Source organism: Zootoca vivipara, chromosome 1 (assembly GCF_965207765.1).
Source record: "Zootoca vivipara chromosome 1, rZooViv2.hap1.1, whole genome shotgun sequence".
Taxonomy (NCBI): Eukaryota; Metazoa; Chordata; class Lepidosauria; order Squamata; family Lacertidae; genus Zootoca; species Zootoca vivipara.
Window position 1 is genome coordinate 8748979 of NC_142582.1, and position 19832 is coordinate 8768810.

The following is a 19832-nucleotide window of genomic DNA, read 5'->3' on the forward strand; positions in this document are numbered from 1 at the left end:
AACTAGTTTACGTTGCAATGTTCAAAGCAAACAGAAAGAGTCTGCTATAGATAAACTAATTTCCACCTGTTTCTGCTTACTGCATATACAGTAACTCAATTTAGATTGATCGGATAATGTTTGCAGACTTAGTACACTGGCACGAGACGACTATAGCCATTCAGATTATTATTTCAAAAGCACCAAGATGAAATGCTGTTTGTGTTCCTTTTAATTTCGTTTTAGCTCTTTGTTTATCTCTCTACTTCAAAGCACTTTCAGCATCTGACAACTATGTAAAATTGAAACAGGAAAAGGTGCCACGCTGAATCTGCCTTACTTTGCAAGGCATTAGAGAGGCTTGATTCAGATATGATGCCATACGAAGAAGCGCCCTCTAAAAATAAGTTCAGCCGTGTGCCATACGCAGCTGGGAACTACATTAAAATAAAATAAAATAAAATAAAGCTCAACCTTTCTTGTAGTGCTAGTTTTATTAAGGAGGAATTGCCTCTCTTTTTCCAGATGTGCAGGCTACATGCCATCCCTAGGACTGAAAAGGTGGTAACTCACAGCATTCTGTGGTTACTTCGCCCCAACCTTCCTCCATCACTGCAGATGGTGACAGCAGTCACGAAATTAAAAGACGCCTGCTTCTTGGGAGAAAAGCAATGACAAACCTAGACAGCATCTTAAAAAGCAGAGACATCACCTTGCCTACAAAGGTCCGTATAGTTAAAGCTATGGTTTTCCCAGTAGTGATGTATGGAAGTGAGAGCTGGACCATAAAGAAGGCTGATCGCCGAAGAATTGATGCTTTTGAATTATGGTGCTGGAGGAGACTCTTGAGAGTCCCATGGACTGCAAGAAGATCAAATTTATCCCTTCTGAAGGAAATCAGCCCTGAGTGCTCACTGGAAGGACAGATCGTGAAGCTGAGGCTCCAATACTTTGGCCACCTCATGAGAAGAGAAGAATCCTTGGAAAAGACCCTGATTTGGGAAAGATTGAGGGCACTAGGAGAAGGGGACGACAGAGGACGAGGTGGTTGGACAGTGTTCTCGAACATGAGTTTGACCAAACTGCAGGAGGCAGTGCAAGACAGGAGTGCCTGGCGTGCTATGCTCCATGGGGTCACGAAGAGTCGGACACGACTAAACAACTAAACAACAACAACAACCTTCCTCAGAAGGACCAGATCTCTGCTACCAAGCTCCCATATCAAATGAAAGTCACATGATGTTGATGGCAATGTTTTTCTTCCTAGCATCCTGATTTGGGGGGGTGGGGTGGGGTGGGGTGGGGTGGGGTGGGGAGAGTTTTGGGCAGAGAGGTAACCATCCACGAGTAATGGCTCTTACCCTGCCCAACTAACCAGCTTGTCAACTTCTACATCTGCATGCGATGTCAATGACAGACACATGGTGAAATGCTGAAATGCTGCTAACATTCACCACAACTTAGTGAATAGTCTCTAACATATACCTATAGATTACCCTACATGTGCCCCTTTCAAGCACCTTGGCACTACAGCAGGTAGTGCCACATAATACCCACATTTGTAAGAACTCGCTTGTTTAGTGTGGCAGTGGAACATTGGAACTCCCTGCCTATTGAGAGAAAGCAAGCACCTTCACTGAATTATTTCCGGCACCTGTTTAAAACATTCCTGTTTAGACAAGCCTACTGAGATGCTTAGAAAGTTTTAGTATTTTAACTTATTTATGTTTTCAAGTAGGGTTGTAAATTTTCATGGAATTTACTGTTTTATCTTTTGTAAACCACCTTGAGGGTTTTTGTGTGTTTTTTTAGAGTCAAGTGCTACATAAATTTTATGATATAAATGAAAATAGATAACATCTTTGATACAAGTTACAAATGCACCATTTGTTGTTGAAGCACAAATATGCCATAATAGTTGTTTTTTATGTCAATCAAGATACCTGAGGAATTATGACCTCACTGAGTTAACTAAGCCAGCGACTTTCATTTGCTTCCATTTGTTAAGGGCTGAACTACGGAACTGTAATACTATGAATTCTGAAAATGCAGAGTTGATTGCAAAGCAAGTGGTCTTCACACACTACAAATTACGTACCTTTCCCCCAGCAGAGATTAATCCCCAGTACAAGGAATGTTATAATGCACAGTGGCCAAAAGGTCCCCCCAAAATTAGCTATTCAGTATGTGCCTCCTTGAAGCAAGTGCCCGTGCTTTTATTACTTCTATTTTCTACTAAGCCAAGAGCCAAAAGAACAAATAAAACAGGAAAAACGGAATCAAACAAGTGCTGCACAGATTACATAACTGAAAACAGGTCATGGAAAGGACGTAAACTATTGCAGTACGCTTTGATCTCTCCCTGATTTGACTTTACCCCACGTCCCCAAATCCAATGAGTTCAACATGTTGAAGTCATAACAGATCCTCCTTTTGAATACTGCCTTTTCAGTAATGCCGGCAGTTCTATATTATTGGGTTCATATTCGCCGCATCTTTGCCATCTATAAAGCAGCAGAAGACACACACCCCATAGTTGGTCACGTAAGAACAAGAAACACAGTAGTATGTTAACTTGGCAGCCTTTTATTTATTTATGCATCATCAATAAGTCAAAAAACTTTTTCAGAAAGCACATTCTCCCTCCATCCCTGCCCTACCCCATGGATTAAGACAGACAGATAACTTTGACTTCTGCAATGCATCATAGCAACAGCTCCAAAACTAACTCGCTCCAGATGTCCCTGTGATCATCTAATCAGACATCAAAAGCAGCAGTCTGACAAGCGCTCACACTGATTATAAGTATTCTATATATATATATATGTTCCCACAGCATAAATACATACAGTAGCTACTACTTGGGACCTGGGGTTTGTTGTGGTTTTTTACTCTCTCTCTCTCTCTCTCTCTCTCTCTCTCTCTCTCTCTCTCTCTCTCTCTCTCTCTCTCTCTCTAAATTGACTCATCTAATTCAGAATTCTATTTAAACATACATGAGCAGCTATGGAAAGAAACGCCAGGCCTTCTAAATGACAGAAAACTCTCCCATTCATTCCCAAAGGGCTCTGTTCTTCCGTTCAATGCAAATGTATGCATTTCAAAATAGTATTTAAAAGCAGAAGCAAAAAAAAAGGAAAGGAAAGGAAAGGAAGAGAAAGCTTGATAGCTAATAAATACTCCTCTTGGGCTCACAGGTTCTGAACCAAACGTAGGTCTCCTAAAGAGAAGAGATTTAGAGGAGTCGTGTGTTCATCTGTTCACACAGTCACCAAATGTTATAAGATGGGTAAGAAGACCTCCACTGATGTGGCCATAGTGCATTCTGGTTTATTTATACTTGGGAGCAGACCTCCTCCTTGGAAAACCTAATAATAATAATAATAATAATAATAATAATAATAATAATAATAATATTACATGAATTCCCCAATTAGTCCAGGAGGAAATGATCCTTCCCCTGGCCTCTTCCTTGGATTCTAGATGATTTTGCAGCTCTCCACTGAGAAGCATTCATTTGTGTCTGGAGATAGACAGCAAAAGTTGAAGGTGCCCAAGTTATCTCCAGAACAATACAGTACAATCAAGCCAGAAATTGCCTGTTAAATGATGAGAACCGGTGTGTACAGGGGTACCTTGGTTCTCAAACTTAATCCGTGCCGGAATTCTGTTCCAAAACCAAGGCGTGCTTTCCCATAGAAAGTAATGCAAAATGGATGAATCTGTTCCAGACTTTTAAAAGGGGTTCCAGAACCCCTAAAACGGCAATTTAACATGAATTTTACTATCTAACGAGACCATAAAGCAATGAACAATAAACCAAGAGGCCAGTGACAATCTGCCAAATGGAAAAATTCCTACTAGTCCAAATTCCCCAATCCAAAACAGGCAACCAACCAAAGTCCATAGCAAGGGCAAAGACACACCTAAAGTAGAGGGTGGGTGGGTGGGTGGGTGTTCCACGGCTCGAGGCCAAGAAGTCTCCCAGCAGCCCCTCAATTAAGAGGATCTGAGGTGGACCAGCCCATATGGGAGGTACCAACTCAATGGCTTCCCCCCCACACCACTGTTGCCTCATTTCCCGGGAGGAGCCGCAGTATGAGCTCCTTACACCACTGTTGCAACAGCCCCTCCTATACCACCAGTGTAACGTAAGAAGGGAGCCTTAACTATTTTACTCAACCCTTAAATTCATTATTTAAATTGTCAAGGGGAAGCCAAGCTGCATCTCAAAGATGCAGCCTTGATTTTAACATCGTACAAGTACAAATTAAGCATAGGAAGGCATCTACATAATTCATTAATTACAGCTAGGCATACAACTACATTTTGTAATATAATGTAACATTTCTGTCAAGGACATAACATTCTATGCACATCTTTGAATTTAATTAGGAATACATGGGCAAGGATGCAAAACTTTCCAATCTGAGCAGAGCAAAAGAGGAGCAGTGCAAAAAAATAAAAATAAAAAAATCCTAGCAAGAGAGAGATCATTTTGAAAACACAGAGGCACGTAATATTTCACTCTTACAACCATGGCCTAATTGAACAGCTGGAAGTACACATTCTGTAACTATTAATTCTCTGGGTCAAGAAACACTCCATCCGCATGTGTGATTTAATGGTTTAAAAATTAAATAGTGCTATTTAAAAGGTAATTTACTCCCCACTTTTTTGAAACATACCCTCTGTGTGTTTGTGTGTGTGTGTGTGTGTGTTTTTTAGTGGATAAATGATTGGTATAAATTTAGCTCAAATATAATCTTTTGAATTGCAACATGGTTTCATCTCCAAACGAACCCAGCCATATGAAATTATGTAGAATGGTATCAATTGGTCTAGTACATCATACTATTATGCTAATGTTAAAACACTTAAATCACAATAGCTGATACTTTAAAATTACAATTAGCCGTATATAAGAACCAGAGGCTTGACCTTTGTTCTTCTTCTTTTTAAAAGCAAGAACATGAAACATGAAAAGCTTCTGATTAAGTATGAACCTTTTTCCAAATTACAAATTATATACCCACAATGCATAAAAGGGAACCAATTTTGATATGCATAATTTATGTTTAATTTTATGTTTAATTTATGTATAAATTCTTAGTAGGTGGAGCTATTACATGCTACATATTGCTACATATTGTTGCAACATATTCTAAAGTGTAGAGTGATCTTGCTACAACTCAATAGAGCACCTAGACAAAACTTCATCTTCTTATTTCCTTTCTTATGCAACTCACTTGACCAAGTGGCAACACAACACCTATTTATGGACACGTATTTGAGCTTTTATATTATACACATGAATATTCATAACTATCTCACATCATTGGCTTGAGCTTTAAAATTAGTACATTTAATACAACCTTCTAAATCGTTAACTGTAAGGAAATGCTACTTAATCCATCGACATGCTCAATTTAACTGAAGCAATATTTAGTTCCCACTTCAGGGCAACATCAGACCTGACCTTTATTAATTGCAAGAAAACAATCCGGTTGAATTTGGAAGACTAGATAGAAAGCACTTCTTGCTGGAACACACGTTGCAACATCCTCTTGGTAAACGTGTAAATTGTTCATTTCTTCCGAGCCTACTTTTACATAGGCTACATTATGAATTTAGATCATGTGCCGTTTCATTTTCCAATTAATTATTTGTGAATGTGTATGTATGGTAAGATACAAAATAAACTATGTTAACATAATACTCACTACAGACAAATTCTGCTAAGTGTCCACACATCTGTCCTTCTGCCTTATTATGGCTCACTGAGCTACAACACACCATGAAACACTTCTCAAAAATGATTAACCTATGTTGCAATCACTCCCTTATTCAGCAAACCACATATATCAAAGTATTCTACCTTGATTTCACTTAAAGCGATACACATATCTGGCCTTATGCTCAGAATTTTCACAACGCATAAGAGCACGCTGAGCTTCTGTGACGGAAATATGAATTGCCTGTTCTGTATATAATTCTATCGCCAACTTGGTTAGAGAACTTGCAAAAGGCCCAGGGCTCATTCTCTCAGATCTGGGTTGTTTTCCCCTGAAACATCTATACAGGGGATCCTAGCCTTTACTTTACTTTCCTCTTTGAACTAAATCTGAGCTTTTCCTGTGTCTCCTTTGAGCATCCTCCCGGCGGTGTGGCCTACCAGTGCAATATTAACTGTCCTCCAAACTCAGCTTATATAATGAACTCATTATGAGTTCATTATGACTCTTTGATTTCTGTCCATATTTGTTCTAAGAAACAGGTGTGTACAAGCTACATTAGTAAATACTTCCAATGTCATGGGGAAACCTTCAGTTTTGCAAAGAGAATATCAAGTCCAACCATGAATCCTACATTCCCACGGAATCTTCCATAAATATCAACTCCGATATTTAATAGCTTTATACAGAAAAAAAATGATCTCACTTATAGTGGGTGGACGGGGTGTGTGTGTGTCTTTCAATATCTGATGTCTAAAACTCATGCCAGTTAGAACCAACAAAATAAGTTATAAAATATGTCCATTCAGTGGAACCTCGGTTTACGAACACCTCGGTTTACGAATTTTCGGTTTACGAACGCCGCGGACCCATCTGGAACGGATTAATTCACTTTCCATTACTTTCAATGGGAAAGTTCGCTTCAGTTTATGAACGCTTCAGTTTATGAACAGACTTCCGGAACCAACTGTGTTCATAAACCGAGGTACCACTGTACTATTATTGCAATCATATCTCACCTGCTATGTCCCATCTGCTATCAAAGATCAAATGTAACAGTAAAAGCTGGTTAACACCTTCAGAAAGTTGCATATAAACCAAGTTAAATAATTTGGTGTGAATTCAATGCTATTAAGCTATGAGGCTCCCACTTTGTAATTGTATTGTATTTAACACTCCCCTCATTCCCCAAGGAACTCAGTGGCTTGCATGTTTTCTAGGGATTTTCCAAGCCCAGACAGACTACAGGGACAGAAATGCTTAGCTTCAACAACCGTGGGCACAACAGAACTGAATCACGGGTGAGAAAATCCATGGGTCTGGGTGTATGCAAGAAAAACGAGACTTTACAGTTCACATGACTTTTTTGTTGCTGCGAATACACAAATATTACATGGGCATTTCCCATACCATACATAGGAAGCTCAAACAGCAGCTCCTTAAAACACCCATACATGTATCTTAGGAGTCCTGTACCTGAAGCGAATACAATTGCCGCATATCACTAATGTAAGAAATAATCAGAGGATTTATCAGTTCTGTGTTTTTATCAAGTGTGCGAAAACCCTTGGCCTTGAAGGCATTGCTAAAGTATAGCAAGGCCAATGGCCATGGAAGTAGTCCGACAACATCTGGAGGGGCAAAGTTTCCTCACATCAAATTTAAATAATCGCACCTTATGCAGTGAAGGAGTGTGCATTTTTGTATCTCGTGTGGTTGTAGTTGCTATTAAATACAGTACCAAAATGTTCCAGGTTAAGGTTACCGTGGTGAGGTTACCCGGTAAAGGCCCCCAGACCTTTCACGGTCTATTGACCCAGTACCTCCCTCGCCTATATTCTTCCTTGCTGCCACCAACCAGCAAGTCTGCATACTGGTACACATATATTGGATTCCAGTCAGGTGAAAGGTAAACCAAGTTTATTTAGATGGTGATCTTACAAGCATATAAATTCTTCATGGTTTCTCAGGTACTTTTGCTTAAACGTAACCTTTAGTACTAGTCCCCCCCCTTTTCCTCCCTGACTTAAGTTCCCTTCTTATTACTCTCTCAGATTCTGCACCACAGCTCACCTCACTAGCTTCTCTAACCCTCTCTCTGTCTCAAATCCTCTCCACCTCACTCATCAACTCCTCTTCTGACTGCCTGCTTCTCCCTATATACCCCTGCTTCTGCCTGGAGAGATCCTATTGGCTATTCACCTCCCATACAACTTAACTCTTGCTGGTCCCCTAGAGGTGAAACGCCACAGTTACCAGATTTTTTTCAATGATTCCGGGCACACTTTTCAACTTCAATGGATTTTGTATGGGGACTGGTTTGTAAATCCGGGGACTGCCCCCAGGAAACAGGGATGTCTGGTAACCTTAGTCTGGGTTCTCACAGCGCTAAAAACGGCAACCCAACAGACACACGCATTCGTACAAGAGAGGGAAACAAGAGAGTTAAAAGCAAGCCAGTCTTCTACTGTATTGTGTTTCATCATGAGAATTGTGTTTGCCTAATAACCATATATATAAATGAAAACATGTGAGTATGAATAGGTGAATAAGGCTATGCCTATCCCAAGTGGCTCTCTGCCCCCCCCCCAATGTGTCTCAGGACAAATATCAGACGTCGTAGCTTGGATAGAAATAGCTGCTTTTTCAGAAAGCACTTCTGGTTCCTCCCACAACTAAAGCAGAATATGCTACATTACATATGCTGTTGGAGATCCCCGCCCTCAACTCTTCAGGTGGAGCATTTCGGAGAGCATGGAGGGTTGCTGTCGAAGGTGGAGCAAGAAGCCCCATTGATCTAGTATGAAAAGCCACACTCCCCATTTGCCCAGACCACGCCAATCATTGGCTCCAGCCATAGTCATTGGCAAGTGGTCCCCAACTGCCCACTCACTGCTGTATGTGGCCCTCAAAAGGTTGCCCATCCGGGTTTAAGTGGAACTCTTCCTGTGATTCTTTGGAACAAGCTACTACCTGCTGCTAATTGATATTAATTTCTAAGTAGTCTGGTATTACTAGGAACAATGGTAACAGAATCCAGAAGCATAGGATACCTACTGTCACGGATGTCTTCAGAACGTGGTCATGGGCATTCAAAGCTCCTGCAACAAATTCGACAGGTGGGCCTAGGGCAGGATCACTGCTCCTTCTCACCAAAAGCGGTGTCCCTAAAGACAAAAGCAAAATGAAGGCTAGAAATACAACACTAGGAATTTAATTGATTACTGCAACATTTCCTGCATGTCCCTCTAAAGTTGTTCTGCTACTTCACATCACCAGCACAAAACAAAGACTGATCAGGTGACATGCTAAAAGCTAATACAGCAGTTAGCAGGGAAAGTGAAACTGGTTGTTGTTGTTGTTGTTGTTGTTGTTGTTGTTGTTGTTGTTGTTGTTGTTGTTGTTGTTTTTCAGTATGCAAGAGAAATGGGAGGGGGAACCAATCTGGACCTAACTCCTCTCTACAACTCACAGAAAACCAGAACTTCGTAGGAGTCCTCCAACAGTTCCTGAATTACCACAGTTTTGTGTTTGCAATTGCTCCTGCCAACCTAGCAGTTCGAAAGCATGTCAAAATGCAAGTAGATAAATAGGAACTGCTACAGCGGGAAGGTAAACGGCATTTCCATGTGCTGCTCTGGTTTGCCAGAAGTGGCTTTGTCATGCTGGCCATATGACCTGGAAGCTATACGCCAGCTTCCTCAGCCAATAATGTGAGATGAGCGCACAACCCCAGAGTCGGTCATGACTGGACCTAATGGTCAGGGGTCCCTTTACCTTTACCTTTACCATTGTGTTTGGGATTATTGCAAAGTATTGTGTATGCCAAAGCATGGAAGAATACACAGAAACCAAATAAGTGAAATAGAAATTGAGAAAATGTTGGAGCTGCGTAATGAGATCAAATCTAACTACTGTGCAGAAGGATTAGGGAAAGTATGAATCAATGGAACCTGGTAACCGTTTGCATTAAAAGGGAACTTGGAATATCCAGAAATGGGGTAATATATTTGTTATTACGTATAAACAAATATTGTTTGAATTTAATGCCCAGGAAGCTTCATTTTTAGGGTGAAAATAAAAACAAGCAAATGAAGATAGATAACTTTTCTGCGTATAGCACTTTAAAACCTTTTTTTGAATTTTGTACAACTTTGATACCATTTTGATAATTTGTATATAATAATAATAATAATAATATTAATAATAATAATATTTTTATTATTTATACCCCGCCCATCTGGCGGGTTTTCCCAGCCACTCTGGGCGGCTTCCAACAAAATATTAAAATACTATAGTCCGAACCTTGGTTCTCGAATGCTTTGCGACTTGAACGTTTTGGTTCCCGAACGCCGCAAACCTGAAAGTGAAAGTTTTTTGGAAGCTGAACGTCTGATATGGTTTCCGCTTGAGTGCAGGAAGCTCCCGCAGCCAATCGGAAACCACGCCTTGGTTTCTGAATGTTTTCGGAAGACGGGCAGACTTCTGGAACGGATTACGTTTGAGAACCAAGGTATGACTGTATTGCATTGAGCTGCTTCACACAGTACGGTAAACCAAACTCTGGCTTAGCGATACCACATGAATGTGATGGCTCCAGGAGATAGGCTTGCACCCACTTGGCAGCAAAAAAAAAAGGATCTAGGTGGAGCAAAACAGCTGTAAGATCTTCCTGTGGGAGCCCACACAGTCCCTATAAGCCAGGCATCCCCAAACTGCGGCCCTCCAGATGTTTTGGCCTACAACTCCCATGATCCCTAGCTAACAGGACCAATGGTCAGGAATGATGGGAATTGTAGTCCAAAACATCTGGAGGGCCGAAGTTTGGGGGTGCCTGCTATAAGCTATAGCTTGGATTACTGTATCTAATAAAATACATTTTAAACAACTATAGCATATCTCCAACAGGTCCTCAAATTCGTTTGTACTTTTAGCACTGCCAATGTACTCTAAATGTCATTCATCTTCAAGACCAGCCAAAAAACTTCAGATAATTCAGAAAAGCAGCTACCATGCTGTGTCAACTGAAGTCTTGTGAAGTTAAAGGCAGGGGAGGGGGGAACTAGTCTTTCTTCTGTCTAATGTGGTAAATGTGGTGAATTTTTTAATTAAAAAAACTTAACTTAAAACACTAGAAATGAAGTCTCCCCCCCCTTCAACTGTTTCCAAATTAATTTACCCCTGGATTAGTGCCAAGAATGAGCACTAATTGGCCCAAAATGATTTTCTATCATTTACAAACAACTGGAAGTAGGTTTTTGAAACTGGAACGCATCTGCAATATTATCTAGAGGATTTAAAAAGGCAGTGTTCTATTTTTGACTAACATAAACGCAAATAAATGTACTTGAATTTGGAATTTTGGCATGATATACGTATAATAAAAACTTACAGATTTGTGTGTGTGTGTGTGTGTGTGTGTGTGTGTGTGAAATACACTCTCAGAAAACACACTCAGATTGGCTCGCTGATTAAAAAACAAATGTTTGATCGTCAATACAGAGGTTCCAAATTCCAGCTGGCTTATTGTTTCACTGAGATCAATCAGCAAGATAGTGTGAATTGCCCAATCACTTCCACTTCATTCCTCCAGAGAAAGAGAAACAAACCAAGATGAGTCAATTAATCTTGGGTTTCCATTACATCTGAACTCTTGACTGCTGTTTGTTGCCCCCTAACAAGCCACAAGTGCTAGCGAGCTTTAAACCATGGTTTGTTGTTGGCTTATAGATCACAGCTTGTTATGGATCAACAAGCCACAAACCTTGTTTTGGATGTAATGGAAAGTCAAACTTTAATGTGGCTTTCAGGCTTCAGTATAGCATCTAGATCAAGGGAAGTAATAGTACCACTGTATTCTGCTCTGGTCAGACCTCACCTGGAGTACTGTGTCCAGTTCTGGGCACCACAGTTCAAGAAGGATACTGCCAAGCTGGAACATGTCCAGAAGAGGGCAACCAAAACGGTCAAAGGCCTGGAAACAATGCCTTATGAGGAACGGCTTAGGGAGCTGGGTATGCTTAGCCTGGAGAAAAGAAGGTTAAGGGGTGATATGATAGCCATGTTCAAATTTATAAAATGATGTCATATAGAGGAGGGAGAAAGGTTGTTTTCTGCTGCTCCAGAGAAGCGGACACGGAGCAATGGATTCAAACTACAAGAAAGAAGATTCCACCTAAACATTAGGAAGAACTTCCTGACAGTAAGAGCTGTTCAACAGTGGAATTTGCTACCAAGGAGTGTGGTGGAGTCTCCTTCTTTGGAGGTCTTTAAGCGAAGGCTTGACAGGCATATGTCAGGAATGCTTTGATGGTGTTTCCTGCTTGGCAGCGGGTTGGACTGGATGGCCCTTGTGGTCTCTTCCAACTCTATGATTCTATGATTCTTCTACTCACACCGGGGAAGATGTAACTGGCAGCAAATGAGCAGCAATCCTTTCCTATTGTGGCATGTGAAAACAGCCAGTACAATCTTATACTACTACTACCACTACTATATTATTTATACCCCACCCATTTGGCTGGGTTTCACCAGCCACTCTGGGCGGCTTCCAACCGAATATTAAAAACACAATACAGCCTTCAGATGTCTTTTAAAAGTAAGATACCGTGTTTCTCATATTTTAAGGCATCCCCAAAAAATAAGCCATGACAGGATTTCTAAGGGTTGGTGAAAAATAAGACATACCCCGAAAATAAGCCATGTCGTGTAGCCCCGACCGAGCGAGAGGCGAAGGCGCGGGACCCAGCAGGAGCTCCCTGCCTGCTTCCCCGAGCCCTCGCGCATCGGGGGACAGAGCCGAAGATCGGCGGGCGCTCCTTGCTGGGCTTGACAAGCCCGGGAAACAGCGCCCGCCGATCTTCGGCCCTGTGCTGTGTGACAGGCAGGGGTGGGGGGAAGCGGAGATCGTTCTCCGCTCTCCCCCCACCCCCGCCTGTCACCAAAGATCGGCGGGCGCTGTTTGCTGGGCTTGACAAGCCCGGCAAACAGCGCCCGCCGATCTTCGGACCTGTCCTGTGTGACAGGCGGGGGTGGGGGGGAAGCGGAGATCGTTCTCCGCTCTCCGCCCACCCCCGCCTGTCACCGAAGATCGGCGGGCGCTGTTTGCTGGGCTTGACAAGCCCGGCAAACAGCGCCCGCGTGCACTTTATTAAAAAATAAGACATCCCTCAAAAATAAGCCATGTCGTGTTTTTTTGAAGAAAAAATTAATATAAGACATGACTTATAATATGAGAAACACGGTAGTTGCTTATTGCCTTGACATCTGATGGGAGGGCGTTCCACAGGGCGGGTGCCACTACTGAGAAGGCCCTGTGCCCTGTTCCCTGTAGCCTCACTTCTTGCAGTGAGGGAACCACCAGAAGGCCCTTGGAGCTGGACCTCGGTTTCCGGGCTGAATGGTGCGGATGGAGACGCTTCTTCAGGTATACTGGACCGAGGCCATTTAGGGCTTTAAAGGTCAGCACCAACACTTTGAATTGTGCTTGGAAACTGGGAGCCAATGCAGGCGTCTCAGGACCGGTGTTATATATTCTTGGTGGCCACTCCCAGTCACCAGTCTAGCTGCCGCATTCTGGATTAATGGCAGTTTCCGAGCTGCCTTCAAAGGTAGCCCCACGTAGAGCACATTGCAGTAGTCCATATCTACACAGAACTAAGACCCATCAAATTCAGTGGTGCTTACTTCCAGGTTAGGTTGGCATAGGATAGGATTGCATCCTAAATTAAAGTTTACTCCACACTCTTATCAAGTACCCGCTAACCTCAGTTCAAGCAGCTCTCAATTATAAGAAAATGATTTTGTCCCTAGCCCTACCCGTTTTCTTTGTTTTACATGTGCCGTTTGGATGCCAATGGCAGGTTGACCAAGCAAATGCCAACCCTTTCCTCTATGACAGCGATTCCCAATTAGCTAAGTACTGCAGACCGCCTATTTTTCAAAAGCCAAGCCATGGACCCCCTTCTTTAGAAATGGTTGATATATTTATGGTCGTTTTTTGTTATGTGAATGGTGCCGCTATGCCCTCCAGCGCGAAACTGGGCGAGGGGAGAGACTTCATCAGACAAGGTCTCCTTCCACCTGCCTTGCCCCACCCTCCAGTCCCTGCTTCTCAATTTGCAGTGTCCTATTTTATGCTCTGTGGCTTGCCGTTGTTTACATATTGTAGTTTAGAAATTATTTATTGTAATTGTGGAGATGGATTTCTGTTTAATTTTTATATGCTGATATTCTAATGATTGTTGAATGTTACTTTATTTGATGTAGATTGCTTATTTTAAAGTTACGTTTTATTGTCACCTTTTTTGTATTGCATTGGGTTGTTGTAAGGGGTGCATTCTTTGTTTCTTCAGCTCGTAAACCGCCTTGGGTATTGTAAGATAGAAAGACGGTATACAATTAAAAGTGATGATGATGGATTATATGGAGAAGAACTGTAGAAGTTTAAAGACACTTGCAGGACTGAAATAAATCCTACGAATTGACTTTAAATAGAAGGAATAAAGAAACTGTGAGAAAGGAAAGGACAGAAAAAAACCGATTGGGGGGAGGGAGGGAAGTCAAAGCTCGGCAGAGCAGAGAAAATGGTAATAATTGATAAGATGTTTAGAAGAAAATTTTTTGTGTTTATTATGTTTATGTTGTGTTTGTTGTGGTTTGTTTTGTTATTGTTTAAATGTGTTTAATTGGAAAATTTAATAAAATGTCTTTTTAAAAAATAAAATAATAAAAGTGATGATGATGATGATGATGATGAAGAAGAAGAAACCGTGCCACACATCTTCCAGTGCAAGCCACATGACCCAAGCGATAGTATGTTCCCGCAATGCGGGGTGCCCTCAACAGTTGATGGGAATGTGCCACGGAGCCCCTGGGGGAGTGACGTGGACCACCAATTGGGAAGCACTGCTCTACAGTGTAATTTGTTGGCTCAATGTTGTATTGGCTGGGTGTGCATGAAAAAGGAAACTGAGTTCTTATATCATGGATCAGATTTTGGCCAAACCATTGCGTTTCATTATTTCACCCTAAGTTTTCCAAATTGCAGGCACCTTCTGCCTCTTGAGACTCTTCCCTATAAGTAAGAAATGATGCTAAAAATTTAGCGTGTGAGCCAATGTAGGTCTTTCAAGACCGATGTTAAGTGGTCTCGGCGGCCACTTCCAGCTGCCGCATTCTGGATTAGTTGTAGTTTCCAGGTCACCTTCAAAGGTAGCCCCAGGTAAAGCGCATTGCAGTAGTTCAAGCGGGAGATAACTAGAGCATGCACCACTCTGGCAAGACAGTCTGGAATTAGAGAGCTAGAAGTGGAGATTGGAGACAGGATCAGGCTCAAAGAGATGCAGAGATGGCAACAGGGAAAATGAAAGAAGCAAAAGTGAGCATTAAGCTACACATAGCCACACTTAACAGTTTTTAAAGTCATAATCACAAATATATTGTGCTCAAAGTCTTCCTCTTGACTCAGCTGCATGTTCATACAGTTATGGCAACCACACTTCAAGTGTTGGGTATGGGGGCCATCACTGTAACTCTGATGTACAAGCAGCAAGGAGGAAAGTTCCCAAAGTAAATATGTGTTGTACATGTGTATGGGAAACCTCTGGATTATAGTACTTAATCAATAATGTTACACAGAGCAGACTAATATGCAGATATTCTATTTCAATCACACATTTCTCTCCTCTGTATCTGTGATATGATTAGCCACATATCTCTTCTAATTAAAAGCACTCTCTAACAATTTGCTGTTGTTTAAAAAAAATCCTAAGTAGGGTCAGTTCACCCATAATTTAGCAAGTCAGATTGTATTCCAGTCATGCGGAAATAGGACAAGACATTTTCATTTGCATTAGATAGATTTCAACTGTTAATAGTGGGGGGCAGAATGGCATTGAGAGATGTAAACAATAGCAGAATATCTATGAAGACAGAGATACGATAGCTAGAAATCGCAGTCAGACTCTTAGAACCAAGTTAAGCTTTATACCACACCATCAAGACAAAAATACTGAGTAATGAGGGGGGAAGTCCTTGAATCTATTTGCAGGCATTCATTGAACATCTGGACTTTCTAGTAGCCAGAGTTTTTTTTAGTTCTGTGAATTTTAGTAACAGAAGCAACTAGGCCTTGTGAACGACTTAAGAGTACCTCATCGTCAGCATTTTATTTCTAGGCCACCTTTCCATAGACAAAACCATGCTCAAGGTGGCTTACAACATGACAAGGTTTACATAAGTACAAGCATAATAAATAGAACATATCGAAAAGCACACAACCAAATTGAAACAACTTCCACATAAATCACAATAAGATCAAAAAATAAAGATGCAAAATTTAGTACCAATAACAACAACAATCCTCAACAAAATACCCTAAGCAATACCAGAGCCCAATAATCTGTTCAGCAGCGTTTGTAGCTGGAGTCAGTCAGGGCTCTGCCCTCCTACGCCAGGTTGGAAAAGGCCAGCAAGGTGGGAGCAGGTCTTCCAGAACTCGCAGCCAAGATGGTCACTGGCCTCTTCTGCAGCCTCCATATTTGTAGTTGGAGACATCTAAAAGCAGCTTCAGCACCAGAAATGTTTGTAGCTTCCTTACGCCCTGATGAATTGGCACGGGTTTGGGCCAGTTGCTGAACTTGAGAGGACAACTTCCAACACTATTTCACTATTTTTCAGTTCATGTTTTAAAAGTATGTAGGGTAGTGAACAAGTGAAATGGCATCAGTCCCAGTGCTAAAGATAGGGGGGGAACCAACCATCTCCATTGTTAGAACTGTCTGCTTACTCCTCCTCTTTGTGGCCTCATAGTTTCCAATCTGTAAGGGGAACCAGTCTTATGCCATGACAGCCAGGTCTCAAGGAACTCCCCAAGGCTGGCGTGCAAGACATGTTGATTCTTCCTCTAAAATCTTGCTCCTCTATTCTTTAAAGTTTATCACTGATTTCTGCTCTCCACCAACAAATAATGTTTTTCACCTCACATTAGCTAACTGGCACGTGATTACCCTGATCATCTTTGGGTCCCCTTTGGAAAATCAGTGTGACATCGGCTGCTTTCCAATCCTGTGCAATGGAGGTCATTTTTTACGGAAAGTTTGCTTCTTCTTTTTTAGAAAATAGTTTCATATTGAGTCATTTTCTTTATAAACTCTCGGGTAGGTGTCATCTCGGCCCAGTGACTTGCCCATTTTTACTTCTCAACAGAACCTAAAACCTCATCACTTGTCACTTCTGTTTGATTCAAGACTTCAGACACATTTCCCGAAAAAGTCAGTTCAGGAGCAGGAATCTGCCCTATATCTTCTGCAGTGAAGACAGACACAACTAAATCATTTAATTTCTCTGCAGTCTCCCTAGCCTCCTGCTTCTCATGTACTTAAAGTATTTTAGTTATCCTTAATGTTTTTAGCAGTATGTACCTCAAATTCTTTTCTTCTTCTTTATTTTCCTAGCTGTCAACTTACATTGGTTTCAACAGAGTTTGTGCTCCTCTTTCATCTCCCTCAATTTCTGAAAGTAAACCTTTTTGGCTTTTTATAGCTTTCTTCTCTGTTCATTAATCATGCTGGCATCGTCTTGGATTTAGTGGTTCTGTTCCTAATCTGTGATATATATTCCAGCTAAGCTTCTATCATCATGGTTTTTAAAAGCTTCCAAGCATCTTGGGGAGAGATTTGACCCTCTTGACTCTCCCTTTCAACAATATTCTAAATATTCTTCTCGCTCTTGAGGAGTTTTGCCTTTTGAAATTGAATACTGCTGTGTTGCCCACGTTCCACACTGCAGTTGCTGTTCCCAATTGGTTTTACCCAGTCCTCCAGAGCAGAGAAAACGCAGGGGCAAGAGAGGGAAGGGAAGTTCCTCTGCACACAGAAAACCCATTCCCTGCATTCAATAATTTTGTTGAATAGAAACCTAAGTCTAGGTTTGTCTCTGGCTAGTTCCATGGGAAAGTTAATTGGGAAAGGAGTACGACAAGGCTGTATATTGTCTCCCTGCTTGTTTAACTTATATGCAGAATTCAACATGCGAAAGGCTGGACTGGATGAATCCCAAACTGGAATTAAGATTGCCAGAAGAAATATCAACAACCTCAGATATGTAGATGACACAACCTTGATGGCAGAAAGTGAGGAGGAATTAAAGAACCTTTTAATGAGGGTGAAAGAGGAGAGCGCAAAATATGATCTGAAGCTCAACATCCAAAAAAACTAAGATCATGGCCACTGGTCCCATCACCTCCTGGTAAATAGATCAATCATATCCATTCTTAAGGAAATCAGCCCTGAGTGCTCACTGGAAGGCTGAAGCTGAGGCTCCAATACTTTGGCCACCTCATGAGAAGAGAAGACTCCCTGGAAAAATCCCTGATGTTGGGAAAGATTGAGGGCACAAGGAGAAGGGGACGACAGAGGACGAGATGGTTGGACAGTGTTCTCAAAGCCACTAACATGAGTTTGACCAAACTGCGGGAGGCAGTGCAAGACAGGAGTGCCTGGTGTGCTCTGGTCCATGGGGTCACGAAGAGTCGGACACGACTAAATGACCAAACAACAACAACAAGTTCCATGGCCAACTGTTCTAAGGCATAGAGATTTAGGATATCTGGCATTTTCTCTCTCTTTGTTTGGAAAAAACAACAACCCACAAGTCCAGTTTTGGGTGACACAACAAATAGGACTGTTTCATCTGTGATTTCAAGGATTTCCCAGCTATATTCTTCTATTGAGATGCCAGGGAGCTATTATGTAGTCCATTGACTAGAATCACAAGGACACTTTTGGTAAAAGCAATACACAACCAAAAGAGCTACATTTAAAACACTACTCACAAAACATGATCTCTACCAGTAAGGCAAGGTCCCTTTCAAACTATAGCACTTCCCAGAACTTTTTGCAACACTGGGAGCTGCCTTGTGAAATTCCAGTGTTTATATACACATACAGGTCTCCCTTTTTGCCTATTGCACACATATATTATTATTATTATTTATTGAATTTATATTCCACCCTATACCTGCACAAGACACATGAGCTGTAGACCAGCAATGTATCTCCGGGATCCTCTCCAGAGTTTACCATTTCTCACACGCCAATTTGATCTTTCTCACTATTACAAATAGGTTCTGCTTACTTTCATACATGCCTTTACAAATATGAATGAACAACACTTGAGAGTTACCGTCTCGAGTTCTGACTCCAGAACATGCAAGGAGGAATGGAGGGAGAGGGAGAGAAAATGGGCCAGTGGCAAGGTCAACCAGATGGCACTGTTGTGTCCCTGTGCATGGAGTGTGTTTGCAAGAAATATTCAACAAGAAATATTCAATAATAAATATTCACTAAAAGTATGAGGAGAAAGACAAAACAAGGGTGCAGACTTTCAAGTTCCACTTCCTGTTTATTTACAATGGCTGACTTCCTACCAAATGGGAATTCAAGCTTTAAAAACGTCTATGCCATTTTGATTCCCCATGTTCTACAGTTCTCAATCTAATAAGTATTAAATGCATTGGGGGGGGGATAATTTAACTATGCCAATGAGCAGCTGAAACAATAACATAGCAACATATATATTGTCTATTTTCCTAAGTCTGCTTCCAACTTTCCAGCTAAGAGACAATAAAATCATGTGGCAACTCGTATCAAAAGCAGTCTTTCACACGGCAGCTACAGTTTATCTTTAAGACACCGGTGTACCACTAATATTTTGTAGACAGAAGCTGTATCCTTGACCCACACTATTTATGCTGACAGGTACAAATGGAATACATAAAGTCAAGGACAAAGGAAACAGACAGAAATAAACAAAATAGGCAATGATAAATGGCATAAAATAATTAATTTATCGCTCAGACCTATAAGCATAAAGTGCCACTAGGGGGGAGTGGAAATTATTTGCATTAAACAGCCCTAGAGTCTAGAAAACTATTGTATTAAACTATACTTCCTTGGTCTTCACACACACACACACGAAAGATTAACACCATACTAAAATATGGTCCATGGGGTCACGAAGAGTTGGACATGACTAAATGATTAAACAACAACAAAATATGGAGACAAGGTCTAAATTATTTCTTCCCTAAGCAAAATGTATTAATCTGTTTTATTT

The 19832-nt window shown here is 41.3% G+C and overlaps 1 protein-coding gene across 1 annotated transcript in view; it reads right to left on the minus strand.

Annotated features, from left to right (window-relative positions):
• The window catches only part of PARD3B (par-3 family cell polarity regulator beta), a 538536-nt gene that overhangs the window by 402390 nt on the left and 116314 nt on the right, over window positions 1–19832 (minus strand). Inside the window, exon 4 of the mRNA XM_060281957.2 lies at window positions 8772–8881. Within this exon, the coding sequence (XP_060137940.2) occupies window positions 8772–8881 (110 nt within the window). The remainder of the gene's footprint in view (window positions 1–8771; window positions 8882–19832) is intronic.